General features: G+C 42.4%; 1 protein-coding gene and 1 long non-coding RNA gene across 3 annotated transcripts in view; one reads left to right on the forward strand and one right to left on the reverse strand.

Annotated features, from left to right (window-relative positions):
• The first annotated feature begins 4 nt into the window (after window positions 1-4).
• Window positions 5-5,059, forward strand: LOC109499773. Of its 2 annotated transcripts, none has more exons than XR_006598007.1 (3): window positions 5-117; window positions 3,163-3,308; window positions 3,974-5,059. It is a non-coding gene; the product is annotated as an uncharacterized LOC109499773 (long non-coding RNA). The 2 variants fall into 2 exon arrangements; XR_006598008.1 differs by lacking the exon at window positions 3,163-3,308 and adding an exon at window positions 3,003-3,115 and having other exon boundaries at window positions 11-161.
• MDN1 (midasin AAA ATPase 1) overlaps window positions 3,598-23,882 on the reverse strand; it is a 175,121-nt gene continuing 154,836 nt past the window's right edge. The window contains exons 86-102 of the mRNA XM_045057836.1: window positions 23,402-23,574; window positions 22,692-22,838; window positions 22,051-22,195; window positions 19,035-19,357; window positions 18,383-18,559; window positions 17,192-17,293; window positions 16,296-16,497; window positions 15,027-15,191; window positions 13,248-13,411; window positions 12,438-12,527; window positions 11,413-11,528; window positions 10,649-10,823; window positions 8,939-9,012; window positions 8,731-8,845; window positions 7,784-7,847; window positions 5,767-5,909; window positions 3,598-5,016 (exon numbers count right to left, since the gene is read on the reverse strand). Coding sequence (XP_044913771.1) covers window positions 4,828-5,016; window positions 5,767-5,909; window positions 7,784-7,847; window positions 8,731-8,845; window positions 8,939-9,012; window positions 10,649-10,823; window positions 11,413-11,528; window positions 12,438-12,527; window positions 13,248-13,411; window positions 15,027-15,191; window positions 16,296-16,497; window positions 17,192-17,293; window positions 18,383-18,559; window positions 19,035-19,357; window positions 22,051-22,195; window positions 22,692-22,838; window positions 23,402-23,574 — 2,564 coding nt within the window. The 3' untranslated portion in view covers window positions 3,598-4,827. The remainder of the gene's footprint in view (window positions 5,017-5,766; window positions 5,910-7,783; window positions 7,848-8,730; window positions 8,846-8,938; window positions 9,013-10,648; window positions 10,824-11,412; window positions 11,529-12,437; window positions 12,528-13,247; window positions 13,412-15,026; window positions 15,192-16,295; window positions 16,498-17,191; window positions 17,294-18,382; window positions 18,560-19,034; window positions 19,358-22,050; window positions 22,196-22,691; window positions 22,839-23,401; window positions 23,575-23,882) is intronic.

Here is a 23,882-nt window from a genome sequence, read left to right on the forward strand (position 1 = left end):
GGTGGGGGGAGGGAGCTCGGTTTCCTGGGATACGGCCTGTGGATTACACTTGGCCCCCAAATCCCCTGCAGTGTGTCTAAACTGAAGCCCCAGCAGTTGGAACCAGTAATGAGCTAGGTATAACCTTGGGCAGTTTTGTCTTCGACTAAATTTTCTTTTGGGTGAGAGGCGATTACAGTTCTTGTGCCACAAATAGTTGTGATAAAAGGAGTGGCAAGGCAACTGGCCCAGTTCCTGGCACTGTGGTTTTTATTAAATGGAAGTTTGAGAGGGGTAAAATTTAGTGTATTCCTTTTGAGCTTTTTAAACGTGCATAGTTAGAAATAAGATATGTTTACTTTAAAATCTACTTTTTTTTTTTTTTTTTTTTTTTTGCTGTTCCATCCTGGTGTTTTCTGTTTGCAAGCAATTTCCTCATGGTGGTAATCTTCATGGTTGCCATTAGTTATGTTAATCTTAAACATAAAGTTTACTTTATCAGTAAAAATGGGGTTATTTGGGAATAGAGAATTCACAATTGGGTACCTACAAGCTCTGGCAAAACCATAGGCAAGCCCAATGAACATGGGGGGGGGATCTTATTTTATGAAGAAGAAAGTTGAGGGGGGTTGTTTCGAAAAGTCCATTGGAAAATAAGAGTTGAGGGTGATGATTTCTCATTGAGTTTCAGGGGAGGTTGAAGTCTTGTACATTGCACCTCTTCCAGCTTTTCCCTGTTGGCGCCTGTAATTTAGGATTCTTTTCTATTGACCTGTTTTGAGTCTGTAATGGACAATTCTTCCTGGGAGGGACATTGAGTGGTACAGCTTTCCTTTCTAGCCTCCTGACTCCTGTGAAGTCTCCCTTTATTAATTTTCACATTAGTTAAGAGGTTTTAAATGGCTGCCCCATTGGTGTTTTAACAATTTTGTATCACTAATGAGACACTGAAAATGCGCACACTTTTAAGCTTTTATTTCCTTGTAATTTTATCCTCCCCACAACACATAACTGCCCTTATGTAAGTAGGATTAGTGAATCTTTGCTGTATTTTTTGTCAAATAGAATTGTTCTAAATTAGAATATAGCCAGAAATGTTCATTTGGTTACCTGTTTAGTGAGCATTTACTTGATTGTGTCACTTGCTGGAATTGTTTGGTGTGGTCCCCTTTTCTAATTGTGTTTTTCTGGCAACTTGATTTCTCCCAGCCTCTTTCCTCATCTGTAAAGTGAAGCAAGACCTACCTGAGTCCTACTAGAAACAGGACCTGCCACCTATACTCTTGATGATTAGCTTTCTTGAACATTACCAGGCATTGTGTGGGTGATGCTGTGACTACTTTTGAAGTTTTGTGTAATTGCAATAGCAACTCCTTTTTTTCTTATAAAAGTGAAGTTAAATATCCCTTGCCACTTTTATGAATTGTCATGACTGGTCCATTTATGGTGATCAAGGTTTTTATTCTAATTTTATATGGGTTGTTTGTTTAAAAATTTTAGTCCTTTTGGGGGCACCTGGGTGGCTCAGTCAAGTGTCTGACTCTTGATTTCAGCTCTGGCCATGATCATAATTCGGTAGATCAAGCCCCACATCAGGCTCCATACTGACAGTGAGGAACCTACTTGGGATTCTCGCCCTCCCTCTCTTCCCTTCCCCTGTGCTCTCTCAAAACTAAAAGCAATTTTAGTCCTTCTGTTTATATAGCTTTCAGAAGTTTCTATATAGTCATGTATTATTCTTTCAAGCCTTCTCAATTTCATCTTTTCCCCTTCAGAGCTTTGTAATTCTGTATTTATGTCTTCCTGGTTAACTTTAAACTAGGTGGTGTAAATATTTTAATTTTGATTTATGGCATGATGTGGATGTCAGTATTTTTGCCAGCTGCTAAACTATAATTTGGACACTATTTATTAGATCATTCTTCAGAGGTACCTGGGTGGCTCAATCGAGCATCCAACTCTAGATAATGGCTTGGGTCGTGATCCCAGGGGATCAAGCCCCACATCAGGATCTGTGCTGACAGTGTTGACAGCATGGAGCCTGCTTGGGATTCTCTCTTCCTCTCTGTCCATCCCCTGGCTCATGTGCTCTAAATAAATAAATGATGCCCATATGGTAAAATTTTTTTAGGGTCTAAACAAATTGTTCAGGATTATTTCACCTAGGACTAGTATGTTTTATTAAATGGCAGAACTACTCCCCTGTAGCTTCTTGTACGAATCTTTTATATCCTTTCCCTACAGATCATTGTAAAATCTTTATTAAAATTGATAGTGTTGAATCTATAAATTAGAAAAGACATTTTTATACATGAACTCATGCTAGAGCCTGAAATACTGTCATGAGTCATAGATGCTCCCCTGTCTTAGGTCTTCCTGCCTAAAGTGGGAGTGCAAGTCCAATGCAATATTACAGATGGTGTCAGGGTTCATACCTGAGGGCTTATTCTGAGCTAGGTAGGTGTTTCCAGAAAGGTACATTAGGTAAGAAAATTCCAAAGGACACCTAGGATGCTAGCAGATTCCAGGACTTCTCATTTGCTGTAACCAGAACCTTCTGTGGTAGGGATTCTGGGAGAGAAGGGACAGGAGAGGTCACCCTAGAAGCATGATCTTTTTCTTGGATGTTATGAGATGAAGCAGGCAATGCGACTTGTCTGGGCTACCACCAAAGTAGTCCAGGCTACAGATTAAAAGCGCTCCAAGGGTGCCTGGGTGGCTCAGTCAGTTGAGCACTGGACTCTTGATTTTCGGCTCAGGTCATGATTCCAGGGTTGTGGGCACCCATGTGGGGGGCTCCGCATGGAGCCTGCTTGGGGTTCTCTAAAATAAGAGTGTCCAGGTGCAGTGTAGTCAGGAGAGCAGAAGGGAAGACGGGATAAAAGACCAGACAAGATTGGGGTTTGGATGAAGACTACGTAAGGCAGCTATAATGGTTAAGCTCCAAGTGAGAGCAAGCATACCCTCTAACTCCCGCTCAGTGACTCAAGTGCATCATGCTGCTTACCCTCACCCTGTCACAGTTCCTGATAGGTCTCCTGGGACTGCTCCCACGTTTCCCATCACAGCACAAGCTGCAAACGAGACTCTTGGGTTTCAGCAGGGAGGCTTCAGTTTCGATGGTCCGCTTTCAAAGGTACATATGACAGACCACATCAGAATGTTGGTGTCTTTCCCTTTCAGATCCGTTATAGACGGCTATGGCCAATGAAACCTGTCATTTTGGAGCAAAATCTGTACAAGCCATTGTTTTCCACCAACTTACCCTTTCCTGTGCCACAAGGCCAGAGCATGGTGAGCAGCTCACCCACCATGGACATGAAACACAAGTAAGAAATAAACCCTTATTTCAGGAAGCCACTAAGGTGGTGGGTCCATGGTGGGTCCAGCGTAAGCTAGTGACCGCTGATCCAGCAGACAAGATCATTCCCTTAGCACACCTTTTACACACCTGTTGTGTCCCATTAAGAATGGTTGCAGGGATGCTTGGTGAGTCCATCTGATTCTTGGATTTGATCTCAGGGTTGTGAGATCGGGCTCCACACTGAGCCTGCTTCAGATTCTCTCCCACTCACTCTCTGCAGTTTCCACCTCTCAAACACTTAAACTGGTCACAAATTACAACAGTGGTATATATTTAATAATTTTCAGAATATAAGCTGCATAGCTTTTTAGAATAAAAAATGATATAACTTCAGGTACATGCTTTAGGACACTTGGTTAAACAACAAGCAATCTGTGTCTTCGATGACCACCTCAAAAATGTGGCAACATTCACAGTGTAACTTGAAAACAAACAGGAGATAGACGATTACGTGATGGCATGTTGTCTACAAAACGACATTCTGACAACTTAAATAGAACACAGCAACAATTTCAAGTATTCAATCAGTGCTTTCTGGCCAAGTAAAAACTGTCTAAAAATCATTGATGTAGTTTAACTGGGGGGAAAAAAAAGTACTTAGTTTTCTTAAACACGGCATTTCTTTTCCAGAACGAGACTGGCTCAGTCCAGCTTGAAAGCAGTGTGAGGAATATTCTTCCCCTTAACGGTTAAGAAAAAAATGAACTGAAGAAATAAATTACTACGACACCAGGGACCGTGGCGCTGAGAGAATGAAATAACCAAAGGGAAAATCACTTTTCCATCATTGCATAGTCTCCCGCAGCAGCAAATGCAAAGGACAGCACAGAAAAGCCACTTCATTTTTACACAGCCCGGGGGTCATTTTTCGGCTTACCTGGGCTCCTATGCTATCTGGTTGCTTTGTAAGAGCACACACACCCTGACCTCCCTAACCCTCAAAGAGAAGGTAGTTCCCTGCACATGAAGCACAATGACAAAACACACGCACTCAAGCCTCTAGAAAGCTGCAGCTGTCTCCGCCTCTTGACGGCATTTAGATACACACTGTGGGATCGGCAAGGCAGAGCCTCAGAGCAGGGTCACAAGGGCAGCTGCCTGTGGTCCTTTGTCCAAAGGACTGGGACGATCCCATTCTCCCAGCAGCTACTCCAGGGGGGGCAGCAGCTGGGCCCTGGCCTCCTCTTGGGCCGGGGCTTCCAGGTCCAGACACCGGCCACTGCCCTGGGTTTGTTACGGCTGTAGCCGGGGCAACAGCAGAGGCCGAGGCTGGCCAGGCTCTGAAAGCACATTATAAGATAAAGTGTACATTGTAATAAAAATTGTCTGCAGCTATTAGATGAATCTTTATAAATCAGATCTAAGATAAATTAACATTTTAGAGCTGTGAGTTCGGAAGCAGTTGTCCAAAAGAGGAAGCAACAGGCTGGAGGCGCCAAAGTCTGACAATGGTGTAAAGTCTCACTTTAGACTGTGTTCCTTCCCTACAGGTGGTCAGAGGCTGCCACCAACTCAAACCACTGCCTAAGAGCATCACTGAGCGTCTCGGGGAGCGCGTTCACATCGCGAAGGATGATGTAGAATGGGAACGGGAACTCTTCCATGTAGGATCGGATTTCAGGCATCTCTCCAGGTCCTTTAAATATGGGCACTTTGATGTCCAAGATAGAATCCTGTAAACAGGAGACATTTTGAAATAAAAACCAAACCAATATCCTTGGCTAGCTCTTCCCTGATCTCTTTTGCTAATAGTTTTTAGGTCTCCTGTATCTAACTCCTAATATAAAATTAGCTTTTATTATTAAGAAACAATTTGCAGAACTTTCATTAAGGAGGCAGATCTCTGAGCACCCCTTCCAGGAGAATGGACACTGAAAAAGAGGGAGAGACCAGAAAACCCAATTTCCCATATTCTACTTGGAGTAATTCACATCAAGTCTTCCTACTTGTTATCCAGGCCTTAATGTGACCTGCAGAGACCATGCTTCGCCTGGAACAGAGCTGTCCTGTGGGGGTCTTTCACTTAGCAACTGATGCTTCCTGCTCTGAGAAGGGCACTGCTAGGATACCAGTAACTGGAAAGGGCTGGTGTATAGTTCGAAGTAGACAAGGCCCATCATCGAGGCTGCAGTACCGGAAATGACACAGTACAGAGGGAAAGGATGACCCACTAGAGCAGGAATTGACACAGCAAGTGGTTAAGAGGGTGGTCTCTGGAATGTCCGAATTCTGGCTTTCTTGACCTATGACCTGTGTTTCTGTCCTTCACTGTAAAGTGGGAGTATTAACAAAAAATACAGTGCCTCGGATAGTGTCCGGCAGAACATAAGGAGTTAAGGTGTGACCTAGGCCATATTTCAGATAGAACATGATGAAGGGTATCCTCACTTTATCCTCAAAAGCAGCTTTTAGTAATCACTCACCCGTGAACTGGGATTGTCCAATACAACAAAAATGACGAAGATGTTAGCATTCCGGGCAGCTTGGACTGCTGCCAGGACTCTGTCTTTGCCCTCGAGGAAAAGGCCGCGCCCATCAGAGACCACCAGGAGGAGCTGTGCGTTTTCTGTGGTAGAACATACAGCAGGAGAGGAAGGGAACAAAATGAAGATCCCACTGTTAACAACTCCAAGCTACCTAAAGACAAATAGGTTAATAGCACAGAGAAAGCCGACACTAAACAGACATCTGAAACTGATGAATTCTGGACATAAGCAAAAGGGACCTCTAAGATGGGACATTAGGGGCGCCTGGGTGGCGCAGTCGGTTAAGCGTCCGACTTCAGCCAGGTCACGATCTCGCGGTCCGTGAGTTTGAGCCCCGCGTCGGGCTCTGGGCTGATGGCTCAGAGCCTGGAGCCTGTTTCCGATTCTGTGTCTCCCTCTCTCTCTGCCCCTCCCCCGTTCATGCTCTGTCTCTCTCTGTCCCAAAAATAAATAAACGTTGAAAAAAAAAAAAAATTTTTAAGATGGGACATTAGATGCCACAGTCGGACACAAGGTTACACAGACATATGAAGCTTCGGTCAATAAAACAATTTCCCGGGGCGCCTGGGTGGCGCAGTCGGTTGAGCGTCTGACTTCAGCCAGGTCACGATTTCGCAGTCTGTGAGTTCGAGCCCCGCGTCGGGCTCTGGGCTGATGGCTCAGAGCCTGGAGCCTGTTTCCTATTCTGTGTCTCTCTCTCTCTCTGCCCCTCGCCCATTCATGCTCTGTCTCTCTCTGTCCCAAAAATAAATAAACATTGAAAAAAAAAATTTTTAAACAATTTCCCTATCACATTAGATCAATTTCATTGTATAACAACATACAAGAATTAAACATACACTCATGGCTATAAAGTATAAAAATGGCAATACTGAGTAGGCCATTAGAAGAAACTGCCTAAATCAGAAACCTGTAACTGGGTCTTCCAAATTTCTTGCACCTAATCTGGGTATTTTTCTCCTCTGAAAATTGACTCATTTAAAAGAAAACAAGTAGAAGGGGCCATTAAAATAATTTTTTAACGTTTGTATTCATGGTTTACCTATAATGTTTCCAATGGAAGACTACATACAGTGCACGAGGGCAGTCTTTCTCTCAAGGAAGTTTAGTGAGTGTTGAGAGGTGTGAAGGACATGCTTCAAATAGGAAGGTTCTCCATGAAATGATCAAGATTGAGAGATTTTAGGAAGAGCTAGATACAGAACTGGTGTGTTTCAAGCCCTAAGTCAATCGTGGTTGGATTAGCTGGTTTCTGAATTATGTCCTCCCCTGCTTCCCTCCGTTATTAAAATATTACAAAATATTCTTTATACTAAAATCCTACACCTTGCTCCTCCTTCACAACGCTTAACTCTGTTACAACAAACTACAGCTGACCCTTGAACAACACAGGTCTGAAGTGTGTGAGCAGGTCCACTTATATGTGGGTATCTTACTGTATGGCACTGCATATATACTTTCTCTTCCTTATGATTTCCTTAACCTTTTCTTCTCTTTAGCTTACTTTGCTGTAAGGATACAGTATAAAATACATATAATATGCAAAATTGCTAATTATGTTATCGGTAAAGGCTTCTGGTCAACAGTAGGCTATGAGTAACTAAGTTTTTGAGGAGTCAAAAGTTACACGGATTTTCAACTGTGCAGGGGCTTGGTGCTCCTACCCCCCACCCCCACCCCGCTACCGCATTGTTCAAGGGCCAGGTGTAGTTAATTAGTATCTAATTCCTCCAGTGGTTATAAGCCTCATGAGTATGGGTTCAACACAAATTTCTGAATGGATAAATGGCTGAGTAACAAATTACATGAATGCCTAATCTCTCCAGCTCCTGCTTATAACTTTTCCTATGCAGCGTCCACTTTAAAAGATGGGTTCTGTGGCATGAAGCAAGTGGCTTGTGAATGCACACAGTAGAAAAGCGTTGTGTGGATAAAGATGAGAACTGCAGCTCACCTGGACTGGCGTGCTGGGAGGGCTGCTGAGCAGCTGCAAACATGCTGGCTACAGACTCGAGAAACTAGACCAGAACCAGAGACAGGCCATTAGAAAACCACGAAAACCCTTCCCTCTGTCACAGAGATTGAAATTACTTTTGACACTCAGGAGATTATCAAAATAACCATCTCAGATCTCTAGGCAATCAAACGGTCCCTCCCCGCCCCCCGTCCAAAGGGGATGATGATCCTTGCAGTGCTAGCATGTACCCCTGGGCACTGGCATTCTCCAGCACGGACATGCGTCTCTGGCACACACATCACTAGTGTTCTGTAACACACCCTAGAGGAAAAGAAATACTTCCCCTGGGGGGTGAAGACAAGACATCAGTAACTCCCCCAAATGAACAGAACAGCTGTCGTCTTTCAGAAGAAAATAGCTGAGCAGAAAAGGGCAAGAAAACATAAAATGTCTAGTGCAACATAAAGAAAGTAGGCTAGATGAGGGCAAAAATGAAGAGGACAAAATCATTATCCTGGGCTGTGTTTTGAACTTGTATCATCCTGAGCAAGTCATTGGCTCTATTTTACATCATTTCTTCTCTAGGTCAAATGGGGGAGAGAAATTGGCCCGGTTAAGGGTACGGAGAGACAGTTTATTCCTACAAAAGTTCCAGATCTCTCAAAGAGTAGGGAGCCTGAAAATTAGTGATGTAAAGTCAGAAACCCTTGAGGAACTCAGAAAAAGAGTTCACACCCTGTTTGTTAATGGATGCCAGGGAAGTTTCTATTCCAGTGGTGCATGGCCTGAGGTTTAGAACTGAACCACCCTGGCATCCCGAAATTGTTTCCTCGAAATTTTTACCCGTCCTAACACCATACTGGGGAGGAGGGAGTGCTAAAAATTATGTCTCTCCCACACCTGCTGAAGAATGGCTGTTCAGAGGACATGTGATACAAGCATACCTGAGCAATCTTGGTTTTCTTTTGCTGGAATTTGCAGAGCCGCAGAATCTGGGAACCCGAGGAATCACTGAACTGCTCGTGGAATGGGTGTAATAGCTTTACGGACTCTCCAAAACTACGGATAGAAAAAACAAATGCAGTGTTTTTTGTGTGATCAACGTAACAAAAGGAAGTTGATTTTCCCACTGGGATTAAAAAGCACCCTTACCTGCACACAGCAATCTGACCCACTTCCAGGAGGGTTAGAGCATTTCCAATCACAGCCAAAGATTCAAATGCCAGCTATGAAATAAGAAGGTTAAGGGTTGAAGGAATCAGAATATCCTCTAGATCAGTGCCTCTCAACTTTTTTTATACCAAGAGTCTCAGAGAAAATGTTATTTTTGCATGGCATACAGGGAATGTCAACATGGCTATTCATAATCAACCCAGAGGCCATGGTGGCCTCAGACCCTGGCTAATCCCACAAATCCTGAAACCCAGAGTCCATTACATCAGTAGCAAAGGTCTGCTCTAGGCATCTAATAAAAGTGATCTTAAGAGATATGGTCCATAAAATTTTCAGAATTTTACCCTTTTAGGGGGGTGAGGGAACTACATAAAAAGTAATCTCAGATAGGCAAAAAATTTTAAAAACCAGTTTATTTTATTAACCCATAAATAAATGACAGCCTGGTCTTAGAATTTAAATTTCATTAAAAAGATGATGCTACTTAGAGCAACTAACATCTACTGAATACATACCAAGTGCTAGGCATTAAACACAGTACATACTTCATTTAGTTTTCACAACTCTGGGGGAGGTAGATACTGTTACAATCCTCATTGTTCAGAAGATGAAACTGACATGTTAAGAAGTAAATAAATTGCCCAATATCATATGGCAGTAAGTGAGGAGCTTGGACCTGAACCTAGGTTCAGAGGTCACATTTTTGTTTACAGCAGAGCACAAGTATGGATTTAGGTTGCTCGTTGGTTCATACTGGGTAATAGCATCACTGCAAAAAACATCACTCTTCCAGGTGCCTGGATGGCTCAGTTGGTTAAGTGACTGACTCTTGATATCGGCTCAGGTTATGATCTCACAGTGGTAAGACTGAGTCCACTGTCAGCATGGAGCCTGATTGGGATTCTCTCTCTCCCTCTTTATCTGCACCTCCTGTGCTTGCGCTCTCTCTCTCTCAAAATAAATATATAAACTTTAAAACAAAAACACATCACTCTTCTGTGTCCATAATGATGGTATCATAAGTAATTAATTCTATTCAGGCTCTTAAGCTTTGTGAATACTATTAGAGCACTAACTAATTTCAGACTTAAAGAGATGTACACGAAACACTTTTTAAAAATCAATGATATTCAAATACGTTGTACAAGGCCTTAAAAAAACAGTTTACCAGTACAGTGTGTTTTGTGGAAAATAAATACTGTCAGAGTTACTCTTCTACAGCTAGACGGGAGCACAGCAAGGCTAAAAAACAATTTCGGGATGCCTGGGTGGTTCAGTTGGTTAAGCATCTGACTCTTGATTTTGGCTCAGGTCATGATCTCACTGTTGGTGAAATCAACCCCCACGTTGGGCTCTGCTGACAGCGGGCGGCCTGCCTGAGATTCTCTCTCTCTTTCTCTCTGCCCCTGCCCCGCTCGAGCTCTTTCTCTCTCTCAAAATAAATAAATGTTAAAAAAAAAATTTTTTAAGGTCTCTAACAGTAAGGGACCAATTATTTGAGACATCCTAAAACTGCCCTTTTGAACTCGTTTTAAAATTTTAGGTCCTCTCAAACATAGTAGCACATTCTCAGAACAGTAATTGGTATTTCAAAGTGCTTTTTGCCAGATTATATTTAAAACTTTTAGGTGGCCATAGAGCATGGCTTGGCATTAATTTCTCATTAAATTAGCACCTGTGTTTCCTTACCTGTTTGGTATGGTTGTCTACCATGCTAGAAGAGTCATCAATGGCCAAACAAATCTGATACTGGCGTTTACTGGGCTTGGTCCTTCGAAGCCAAATCTTGTCTTTCCGAAATTGACTAGCAATGTATGGAATGACCTTCCGCATGTTCAGCCGCTTCCCAGTTCGATAGTCTCCTCTATTAAATTTACCCAAATGGGGCAAAGATTAGTTAACAATTGTTCATCCTCCAAAAATTTTTTTAAAGAATAAGATCACATTATAATACCTTTTAACCAGTAACCTGACACACTCAAATGTCATCATCAACTGAGAAAGGAGGGCAGCCAGAAAAACTGGTTATATATGTGTCAATAATCAGGCCCTTCCACGAAAGCTGCAACAAGTTTTAAAAAATTAGAAAAAGAACGTTTGCACTGATGAAGTCTTTGACTCTTTTCTAATCTGAAACTATGAGTTTGGATAAACCTTTGCGAAGATCTAGGTGAGTAACACATGCAGCAAGCCCATACACCCACCCAAAGGCTCCACCCACCAATTTTCTCATCAGAGGCTAATGAATCAAAGGAACTGCACTCGTACCAAACTTCACAGACACTTCAGTTTTTAGAGAGAACATGAAAAAAGGTATGGAATAACATATCCACGCAGCATAAATGGCAACCTAGAAGCCAGCACTTTAAGTGGTTAGGGGCTGAGCTCAATAGAAAAGGTGACACGGCCATCTTTTCAGGGCACCGTGGGCGTGCTTAGTGGAGAAGACTTACTTCAGCTTGGCGGCCTGGGTAGGCTCTAATATGAGACGAAGCTGTTCACACAACTGTTGTGAAAGAGGCGCAGTTACGGCCAGGTAACTCTGCCACATCTCCACTGCAGCCTTCTCCTGTGACAACGACATAGAAGTGACTCTTACAACGTCAGAGCCAGCCAAGTCATTTACAGCAAGAAGACACTTGAAACAGAGTAGCAGAAAATGACCCGCGTGAACTCTGTCAACAGAAGCCAACTGGGCAGGCTGCCCTCTAGTCCACATCCTAAAAATGTCTCATCTTCTACCAAAACCACAACTCACAGTTCCGAATGAGAAAGGGTGAAACAACAAGGCAGAAAATATTGGATTGCATGACCAAATCAACAACTAATTCTCATCACCTACAAAGAGGATAAACTGCACATTCTGTATGGGTGGGGAGCTGTGAGTGGGTACTTTTGGTGCCAGCAGATCCAGCCACTTAATCGTGGGCTCTCAGGGTCAAGTTTCAAAAGCAAAAATGATGAGTGCCAATCTCAACAGTGTGCTTCTTTCCCAGACACAAAGCTCCAAGTATGACAGAGCCCTCATACAGGTGTGTAGTAGGAATGATGATTATAGGCACAAAATACAAACATGGATAATACAGTAAATTCAGGATGCAAACTCATTAAAAATGAAGCTTCTGTTTAAGCTATGCTGCCACATTAAGTCAGCCAGCAATATCCCAGGTGGCCTACTGTGAGGATGACACATTTTGCCTCATTTCACAACCAATGTCATATCTGTTATAACTCATAGAGCTAGCAAGAGAAATCAAAGGAAATAAACACATCAGCTTTTCTGTGGTTTAATTAAACTACATGTCTAGTGGCAAAGTAGGCAGAAAGCACTGGAAAGACTTAGGCTTCAGACTGTAATTACAGTCTTCATATACTCAGTCCCTTTTACAAAAGTAATTGGTGCTAAGAACCTGTTAAGCTTGCTGTAACTTAAAAAAAAAGAAAATCAAGATATCTTATGAAAAGACTGGTGACTTACTTCTTCTGGGTTTCCAGATTCGTGTGGATGCCATGTTTCCAGCTGCCTCTCCAGCTCCTGTCTTAGCTCACTGACATCTTTTAAAAAGGGCTAAGAAGAAAAAGCCACAGATAAGAGGCAGCCTAGATTGAAATCACCAACTCATTATATCACTGGCTGCCTTCTTCCCAGTAGTATGAACTACAAATACATGCCCCTGAGACACAAAGCGTAAGCAAATTTGATGGCACAATAAGATGCCAGACAACTATTCTTCTACTTCCCTTTGTGTAGAGACAAGATAAAGGAAGTTTTACCATTTAGAAGAAATCTATCCAGCAAAATAAAAACAAAAACTCCACAAAATTATCAATATCAAAATGTTCTCTGAATAATCTAGACTGCTATTAAGTCGAACGACTCGGGAAAACAACTCCATTAAATCTGCTTTTCCTAAATGCAGGCATTAAGCCAAATATTCTTGCTACTTCGTCAACATGAACCGAATTGTTACCTACAGCTCCTCACATAAGGATGCTGAACATGGGAAGAGCAGATCTAGATCTGCGAGCCTGAGGCTGGAGAACCAGACACACCATCACAGCCAGGTTGGGGCAGACCACCCACTCTGACCCTGGGACCAACTGCCGGAACGGTGTCATCTGTTTAGAGAAGTGGTCATACCAACTGGTTTCCTAAACACTTTGATAAGGATGAGATGCCCCCAAACAACCAGATATTCCATGAAGTTCTAAAGACAAAAATTTTAAACCAGTTTATAATTACATTTTGTTAACTTCTCACAGCAATAATTTGTGAAAATTTTAGCACCTGGAAAACTGTGTCCACAAGGAACTGATGGGCTGTGTGAATGGTCGAATCTTGGCTTCTCTCTGGTTTCATATCCTCTGTCTCCCCATGGGATATGTCAGTCCTGGGATCTTGGTCTTCTTCTGTTCTAACAGTGTGGGTCTCCATGTCCACCTCATCATAGCCTATTTGCATACAAGGACACTGTTTTACTTACTCTGATATTACACACAGACTGAGCCTCCAAGATTGCCTGCCAATCTTAACGATTACTCACACTTCACTCCTTCACTCCCCAGCACGTTTCCCCATACAAGTTCCACATGTTCTTTCTCTTGGGGATATTCACTGCCAATTCTTACTCCCTTGACCTTCTCTCCTCCCCACCGTGAGGTCGAAGGCGGCTCTTCTGGGAGGGAGGGGAATAGGGGAGACTGCACTGTGTAGTGTGTGACTCTTTAAAATACATGCACGTAGAACTTTGATGAAAATAAAAACTAGGGATGCCTGGGTGGCTGAGTCCGTTAGGCATCCAACTCTTGATTTCGGCTTAGGTTGTAATCTCATGGTTTATGCGATCCAGCCTCCCGCTGGGCTCTGCATTGAGCGTTGAGACTGCTTGGGATTCTCTCTCTCCCTCTCTGCCCCTCTCCCCAACCTGCATGCACGTGCTCTCTCAAATTAAAAAAAATAAATAGGGGTGCCTGGGTGGCTCAGTCAGTTGAGCATCCTACTTCAGCTCAGGTCATGATCTCGGAGTCAGTGAGTTCGAGCCCCACATCGGGGCTCAAAGCCTGGAGCCTGCTTCAGATTCTGTGTCTCCCTCTCTCTTTGCTCCTCCCCCACTCACGCTCTGTGTTTCTCGGTCTCTGTCTCTGTCATGATCTCGCAGTCAGTGAGTTCGAGCCCCCCATCCAGCTCAGAGCCTGGAGCCTCCTTCAGATTCTGGGTCTCCCTCTCTCTCTGCTCCTCCCCCACTCACACTCTTTCTCTCTCAAAGATAAATAAATGTTAAAAAGATAAATAAAATAAAAATAAATAAATAAATCCTAGTTCCATTTTACAGATGAGAAAACTGAGGTAAAGAAAATATGGATAATATGCCTCAGCCTATAATGTGAGTAAGAGGCAAAGTCTGGATTTTGAGTTTTCATCAGAGCTATGCCATTCCCACTGTCATATAATGGCACAGTCAATGCTTCTAAAACCTCTGAGAGGACAGGAAAGAGGGGAAAAAAGGCGTTTCAATTTGCAAGTTGTTTTGAATGTGTATTTATTCCACTGCTGATAAAGTTATTTTTTAATGTGTTAAATGCATGTCTTTTTTATTTTTTAAATAAATTATCCAGTAATAACACTTGGTCAACTATGAAATGGAACTATATGTAAGAAGTTTGGTTACTTTTACATATGCATTTTCCCCACTCTATTTCTCTAAATATTTTACTGCATTTTATGCTAAAATTGAGTATTTTCATATAATTGAAAACATCTAATAATCAAAAGTGTCTTCCTATCATAACTGGAGCAAGTGTCCTATTTTTTTTCTTCTACATATTTAAAGAAGAGTGATGGCATTTGCCTAGAACTCAGGCTTTTGAGGTCTCCTTGCAGGACAGTGTCTCCAATGTCACTCCTCCACCTTCTGACTCCTAGGTGAGATAGAGTGGAATTTTCATAGGCAAATGAACACCTACACTATGGGTCAGGATGTAGACAGAACCACCAGATCAGATGGTACCACACGAAAGTGACTACTGTAAGCGAACGTAGGAGGGATTTGTTCACCGTAGGACCCACCGGGGCTCACTGTGGTCCCAGACTTGATCTCCTCTGGCTTCAGCTGCTCTGCGTCTGCTGCTTGGAGCTCTTCCTCCTCTGTGTCCATGAAAGTGTCCTCCATCTCCTCCTCCTGATCCCTGCTGGAATCTTTTGCAGACTGTTGCTGCTCCTTGCTGGCCACATCTGCCAATAAAGCATACAAACACATAGAACATGTGTGGGTGTGGTTTCTCACTTTTCACTTCTGAGATCTTACTAATGCTGTTCTCCTGCTGACCAACTATATGGCATGAACACAGTGCTTGGCTTGTCTGTGATGCCCTACTGACCTATTGATGTAACTGCCTATTCTCTACCACAAAAGTAGGATGCTTAGCTAGGTTTTTACTGCTATTACAAGAGACCGAACCAGAATAAACAGGGAGGACACATGACTCAGAGCAACTAATGGAATTATCCTCCTTTACCAAGTTATGAGTGGAGATATTGTAATGAGTAAGAGTATAACACAGGACACAGAAAGACCAACGCTGAAGACAAGCACTGTGATCTTGGACAAGTTCTTAAATTTGTCTGGCCTCAGTGTGCTCATCTATAAAATGGAAATATCGTAGATCTTAAGATTATTGTAAAAATTCCATGATCATGCAGCAAAGGCTCAGTACAGTGTTTGGTACAAAGTAAGAGCTCAATTCATGGTAGCAAATTATTATTACTGCTTGATTTTTCTAAAAAGTGAAGACAGAGAAAAAAGGTAATTCATGATAGAGCAATCATTTCTAAAACTGTGCTCAAAGATAAATATTATCTATATGAGTTTATATACTAGGAATGAAATATTAAGAAGTCACCAAGAGAACTAAAAAAGGAGACTGAGTAATGACTGACCACTCCCTTCTTATGTGGAGTTTTTTTTCCTTTTCACTTATAAGAAAAACACATTTCTAGTTCACAGCTCCTGCCATTGCAGGAAGTGACCTCACTGTGACTATGAAGAAATGTCCACGTCTCAGAAACCCAGAGATAAGCACTAGGTTTGGATGCGGGCAGCTGTTATCAAGGATATATAAAAGACTTACGCCAGACCCCGAAACCTGCACTTGTCTACAGATACCTTTATACCAAAAACAAACTGTACTCCCACATAATTCGAACTAGGGAGAAAACATTTTAAAAAGCCGTTTCCCATCCCTAAGATGGATTTGTTCATCTGCTGGGCACACAGTAATACAGCATAAACTCTCAGAGAGCTCAGTGAACAAAGGAGAAGCCTTCCCTGAACCATACCATACGTCTGTGCATCATAAGGGTCACTGCCTTGTTTAATGTGCTCAAATGCATCTGCGTCCTCCACCTGGGCGTGGGGCTGGGCTGGCCCCTGCTCAGTGTGGCTCTCCATATCCACAGTCCTCAGCCGCTTATGCACTCGCTCATTGTGATCACCCATGGAGCGTTCATTGTCAGCCTGTCCAGGTTTCCTCTTGAAACTCTGTGGGAAATATGAGGAAATTCATTAGAGGTTTGTCTGTAATGGCAAAAAAACTAATGTCTATCCACAGGGGGCTGGTTAACTAAATTACGTACAGCCATACAAAAATAGAATTCAATGAGCCAGTTAAGAAGAATGGTCATGTATCTATACACAAATTCAGGATAATGTCTATGATATACTTTGTATCTGAAATATGTTACATATGCAAAAATATCTTTAAAATAAAACTGGTAGCACCAATTTACTCTTGGGTGACTTGAAAACAGGAATAAGATGGAAGCTTTTTAGGGGACTGTTTTTATATATGAATTTCATAAATCATGTACATGAATTATACCATGTTTTAAAAAACCTAATTTTTAAAACACAGAAGAGTAATGACGGTGGAAAAAAGACTGGCTAGTCCTAGGCAACAGCACCCAACAACTGGCTCTTAGGCTGCATAACAGGAATAAGGAGGAGTGTGTGTGTGTGTGTGTGTGTGTGTGTGTGTACATGCACCCACATGGGGAAGAAGCCCCAGGTTCCAATGGGAAAGCCCCACGGTCCTGATCTGCTTGCTGAGGCTATCATCAGGTTTGGTGAGACGGCAAAGCCTGGGAACGTGGCTTTTTTTAAAAAAACCACTACACTTAGCGCATCCTTTCCAGATGCAGCCTTCACCTAAGTTTCGCTGAAGAGTGATAGAGACCTGTGTGTCCTTCCTGGTCTGTTTCTGGGAAGCCAATCGAGCAATGAAGTTGGACTGGTGGCCTTCTGCCTGGTTTGCATCTGCAGCTCCACTCCCGTGCTCCTGTGAAATCCAAGCCATGAGAGAGTGAGGGTGGAAGATGCTATACAAACACCTGCTTACTGGGCTGTAGTTCGCATAGCTTCTCTGTTATTCTCCTCTCAGAGTCACATGATATACCTGCCTCCCTGGTCCAGAGCTGAGCCATGACTAAGGCCTGGCCTGTGGGCAAAAACAGGAGCATCTATATCCAGATATGTTACCCTCTTGAGTGACTTCGCTATGTAAGGCTGATTAGTTCCTTGTTTCCAGGATTGTAATGGCTTACTCTGAAGGCAGGACAGACCTCGACTAGAAACCAGACTCTGCCATCAACCAGCTGTATACCCTTGAGATTGTCATTTCACTTTACTGCAGCTTAACTCAAATACAAAATGGAGAACGTTGTAAGAACACTAACCAGCTATCTTACAGGACTACTGTGAGGACCTGAACTAATGAAAATGCTTAGCATCACCTAATGGGTGCTCAATAAACGTGGTGGAGGGGGGCACAAGAAGTATAAACAGGTGTTATTACTGGTGAGAGAACTGGGCTCAATGAAGCTTAAGGAGCTGTTGAGAGTCACCAGAGCAGGTCCTCTGTCAGTGCTCTTTCCACAGCATGCCAGTCACCTGGACTGTGGCCATACAGAGCATATCACTCTGGCTCAAGAAATAAAGAGGTGCTTTTGCTTTTTAAGTTACAACTTTTAGAGCCTGGTGAACAGCAAGGAAAAAGGAAACACTATTTGAGGCCTATTACTATATGAAGTCTAAATGCAACCTTTCTTTCCTTGGGAGCTTTCTAAAAATTAACATGAACCTGTTCTCCCACAAAGAACTATGAGTTTAATAGCTTTCTCTCATTAAGCACAATACTTAAATACAGTGTAGCAAATATTCTAGGGTTTGTTCTGAGAGGCATATAAAATCAGGTATCCGATCATTTCCCAAAGAATGAGAAATGATCTTTTAGATGTCAACAACAAAACAAAATTACACATAAACCAACTACAGCTAAATGGGTCGTGATTTCACACAGGGAACAGAGACCCCACCCCACCCCACCCCCCAATAGAGGCAGCTGGCAGAAGCAGTAAGGGCCTATCACCTCCTTTCCCTGCTCCTTTTCGGGCGCGGCCCCAGCCAGCTCCACAGCCTGTGCACTCTGCACACTCTCCATCCCGGTCTGCCCACAGGAATCGTGTTCTTCCCTTTCCGTGGCCTCTGGCACCTGCTCCTCTGTGTCAGAGTTCTCCCCGCTCCCTTCTTCTTCTTCTTCCTGCTTCTGCAGGGTAAGCAAACACCACATTAAAATGTGCTGGGGAAGAATATGAGGTAGGGGACCACTACAACTGGCAGATGCCCCACTGCTCACCATGGGGAGACTGCAGGGAGGGTAATGGCCAGAAAGGGTCTTAAACAGAAACAAAGCTGCTCAGCAGCACCACCTGGTGATAGAGAAGTATCCTAAAAGATTCTGATCAGAATAAGGTAAACTCTCCCCCACACTATTTTTTTATTTTAAGTTTAAGTTTATTTATTTATTTTGAGAAAGAGGGCAAGTGGGGAAGGGACAGAGAGACACAGAGAATCCCAAGCAGGCTCTGCACCACCAGCACAGAGCCCAATGTGGGGCTTGAACTCATGAACTGCGAGATCATGACCTGAGCTGAAGTTGGACACTTAACCAACTGAGCCAACCGGGCGCCCCTTCCTCACTATTACTTTTAACATGAGACAAGCCAAAGACCTTACAATACCTGGGGCTGGAGACCTTGGTCAACAGGAACGTCATTGTTTGCACTTTCCTCATTGGCTTCCTTGTCCTTGTCCTCCAGAGACTGACGCTCATCGTCTGAGTTTTCTTCAGGATGTTCAGCAGTGTCTTTATCTTGGTCATCAGCTCCTGTGTCCATCTCTTCTTCTCCCTCACCCTTATCATCTTCACTGGGGCCTTCTTCAGGTTCAGGTTGACCCTGACCTTCACTGTGGTCAGCCTCGGTCTGTTCCTTTATTTCCTCAGCTTCAGGACCTGCTTCTTCAGTATCCATTGGCTTTTCTTTAATTTCCAAGGGATTATCTTCTGGATACATAACAACAAAAAGAAAGAACACCAAATTTAACATGATTTAACATGGGATGGAGTTAACACAAGTGTTTATTAGTCTCAAGCCAGGAACTGGCAAACTATGTCCTAAAGAGCCAAATCTGGCTGACATATTTCTGTAAATAAAGTTTTACTGGAATACAGCCATATCTATTTCCTTATGTGTTTACTCCACCCATTCTGTATTGTCTATGGCTGCTTTCACACTACTACAACAGCAGAGTAGAGTTTTTGCAACCCCTGTCTCAGTTTATGGCCTGTAAAATCTGACATATTTATTACCTGACTCTACAGAAAAAGTTTAGTCCACACCTGCTCTAAACCATACTTAATATTTTACATACATAGAGTTGTTTGGATGGTGCATTCCATTAACAAACTCTCTAAAAAATCCTGAGAGCTGCCACAATAGGGACATTTTAGACCAAAAATAGGAAATGACATTATCCTTGGGAATAACTGGTAGACATCCTTCTTTATCATAAATAGAAAGTACAACATACATTCAATGGAAACAATCTTATTTGGAAAGGTTTTATTTATTAAGAGAACATTCCTATACTTTGGACACTTCAGAATCACAGTCACTTTGTTAGCAAATAATTCTTTAATTTTCTTAATTTCATGCTGGCTTACTTGTTGAATTTAAGGTTGAAGTCAGATTGTAAAATTATATGGTAATGAAATGACCTCTGAAGCAACAACTTACTCAGTGCTTAAAAAGTCAACTAGAATTTAATGTAAGAAGTTTGGCCTTTATAGATTTTGGGAGATTTTCTTTTCCTTCTATAATAAAGTTATATGAAGATGAAGAAAAAAAAAAAAAGTAAGCTAGAGATTCAAAGAGTGAAGACTTGTTCTTAGCATGAGGAAAGCCTCTATCAAATCTTCAACCAAATGATTCTGGTTAAATAGTTCACTAATTTATTGTTTTTTAATTACTAAATACTTTAAACATGGAAAATGCATTTTAAAATCTTAAGAGCCAGGGCACCTGGGTGGCTCAGTTGGTTGGGTGTCTGACTCCGGCTCAGGTCATGATCTCACGTTTCGTGCGTTTGAGCCCCGCATCAGGTTCTTTGCTGACAGCTCAGAGCCTGGAACCTGTTTTGGACTCTGTGTCTCACTCTCTCTCTCTGCTGCACCCCCAACTCATGCTATCTGTGTGTCTCTCTCTCAAAAATAAATATTATAAAATAAGCAAAACCAAATAAAATAAAAAGACCCATATACTCACCTACTAGATTTAATAGATGTGAACATTTTGCCATATATGTACCAAACTTCTGTGACTTAAAAAAATTTGTTTACTTAGTTTTGAGAGAGAGAGAGAGAGACAGAGAATAAGCAGGGAAGGGGCAGAGAGAGAGAAAGAGACAGAATCTGAAGTGGGCTCCAGGCTCCAAGCTGACAGCACAGAGCCTGATGCGGTGCTCAAACTCACAAACTGAGAGATCATGACCTGAGCCGAAGTCAGACACCCAACCAACTGAGCCACCCATGCGCCCCTTCTGCCACTTGTTTTTAAGAAACAAATGATTCTGGGTACAACTATCTGGATTCTGGAGGTGTTTGCCCTTCCTAACCTGAAGTCACCATAACCTGAAGTTGTGTTTTATTCTGATGTTTTCCTACATTTGATGTACCCATTAATAATATATAGTATTGTATTAAGTTTTTACATAAATGATACTTCTTATTCTTTTGTAACTTGCTAATTTGGTTCCAATAAGGTGTGGGGTTTTTTTGTTTTGTTTTGTGTTTTTGTTTTTTTGAGAGAGAGAGCATGGATGAACACGGACAGGGGCAGAGGGAGAGAGAGAATCTTAAGCAGGCTCCACACTCAGCATGGAACACAAGCAGGGCTTGATCCCACAACCCTGGGATCATGACCTGAGCTGAAATGAAGTCAGATGCTCAACCAACTGAGCCACCCAGGTGCCCGCCCCGCCCTCCCCCCCCAACAATATGGCGTTTAAAAAATTTTTTAATGGGTCTTCTAAATAGGTAACTGATTCATTATGAAGCACAGTAAGGCTAGCTCATATTTTTGTCTGGATACCCACCATGATTGGGGACCTTCTGTTACGGGGCACTATATAATGCTTCCAATATGAGACAGCTCTCCCTAGGGAAGTCACTCAAACTGAACAATGGGTGACAGGCAGATTATTGTCAAGTGCCATGTGATTTCTTTTAATTATTGAATTTCATACCCCACTAAAATGACTTCATATTCCAAACTAAACACACAACATAAGCACAGCAATCATTAACTGAAACAATCATTTCCCTAAGAAAGCTGTAACAAGGCTCTGTAAGAGGCCTGGATATACCCAGACTGCAGTGTTCACATCACCCCATAAGGCAGGCCATCAGGAGACAGCTGTGGGGAAATGAAGCACCGCCCGGATTCTATAGTACTAGAACACAGGACAGGAGGGTAAATTAATGACAAACACCAGGTAGTTTACTTTAATTCTTCTCAGATTAAGCTTTAAGTCTAGTCAGGTGAGAAAGATTATAGAAAAAAAGCAAACAATTTTCTCAAATTGGAATTGGGCTGACCAGACACGATTTATGACTTGGCCATAATATGGCCTGAAGAAATAGGTTATTGCTCATTTTCAGTGAGTTGAACTGGTCTCTTTAGGTTTTGAAAGACACACCTCCTTCTTCCTGGTCTGTGTCCTCACTACCATTCTTGTCTTCACTATCCAGGTTCAAGTCATCTGGAAGGTCCAAGGCCTCAGGTTCTGGCAGCTCTTCCTGATTGCCATGGTAAGGATCCACCTCATTCTCATCATATTCCCTCTTTGACAATGGAGAGAACAGGAAAAAATTAACTTTTTTTAAAAAAGTAGCATTTGCAAATAATTAGCTCTAAGCACTTACGCTAAGAGAATATAAGATCTCTTCCCTAAAATTTCTCCCACATGTTAGAATTTTACTGATGTTTCTAGAATTTTCATGTTGGATTTTCAAACCTCACTTACTGTGCAGGTTCTCCACTGATAAGAGGTACTGTGTTACTTAATTTCAAGATGAAACAGAAATTTATGAGAAGATATACAGAAAAGAATCACAGAACTTAGCTTCCAAACTCCAGCATGAGCCCAAACAGAATCAAGACAACCTCATTAGTAACCAATAGTTCGATATTTTATGTCCTGTTGAGAGACTTTGTAACATGTTCTTTTATGAGGCAATGGGAAAATGATGAATAGGGGGAAAAAAATGTCTTGAGACTCCCAGGAGCTGTGAGCCCTGACCTTGAATCAGGAGCAGACTGGTTTCAAATCCTCATTACCTCATCTATTTGTTCATTAATTTTGTCTTGGCCTTGTCTATCATCAGCAACTTCTGCTTCTTCCTTTTCTTCCTTATCTCGGTTTTTATCTCTGTTTGACTTCCCAGCATCCAAGTTGTCGTCTTTGGCAACAAGTCCACAATCTTCCTAAATATCAGAGGCAGAAAAAACAAAATCATTACTCTCAATCTAAGAAACCGCTTTCACGGAAGTTGATTCTACCTAAACTAGCTCTTAGACATGTACAATCTCTGTCTGTTGAGCTTATCCTCTGGAAATATCCAGCTAACAGGGTGTCCTCCATGACCTGGAAAGAACATTGTGGCTTCATCCAGATGGTAGCAGTATTAGCAGGTGTGTGAACAGTGGGGTGGGTCACACTGTGCTGCTGCAGTGTCACACCCAGCCCTGATTTCTCCTAAGCAGAGAGCTGGGGAGGTTCAGTGGCCAACAGCAGAATCAGAGCATTTGCACAGTCTCCTTAATTTCCCTCCTCCATTACACATGGAATGGCCCAGGTCAGACCATTCTTTTAGCTGTGAGTTCAATTAAGACAGAAAAAAAAAAAAAAAAAAGAAAAAAAAAGAAGGATGGATGAAAGAAAAAAAGGCAGAAAAGGAAGAGCAGTAAATGACAGGGAGTGGTAGCTGGTTGGAAGAAGGTCTCCTCTCAAGCTGGGGACTACAGGGTGGGGAGAATCTTTTAATTACCTCATCCATTCCTGGTCCTGTTTCTTCAGTTTTACTGTCTTCTTCCTCATCTTCCTCATCATCGTCATCACCCCAAAGCCTCTCATCAAGTTTGTCAGCTTCCTCACCATTCAGATCGCCCATCTGTTTATCCAGGTCTCCGCCCTCACTGTCTGATTTCCCATCATCCTCTTCTGTAAGGGAAGGCACTGAGGTTAGGCAAATCCCCGAACTGACTGGGCCATGTGCAGAAGAGGCATGGACCCACCACCTGGCAAGTGCCCCACCTGAGATTTACTGCTTGCATTTACAGAACACTGTACACACAGATGCCTTTAGATCTCCTGAAGCAGTCCTACTGTGTTTTGCAAACTTTTTGAAGGAAAAAAGAAGTCTGTAATGTGTGATATTAATAAACAGAAGGGTGATGGAACAGCTGTCAGGATGTCTACTTCTGGTGCTGGGGGGGTGGGGAGGATATTCATCATTATGAGACTCAGCA

This window comes from Felis catus, chromosome B2 (genome assembly GCF_018350175.1).
Source record: "Felis catus isolate Fca126 chromosome B2, F.catus_Fca126_mat1.0, whole genome shotgun sequence".
Taxonomy (NCBI): Eukaryota; Metazoa; Chordata; class Mammalia; order Carnivora; family Felidae; genus Felis; species Felis catus.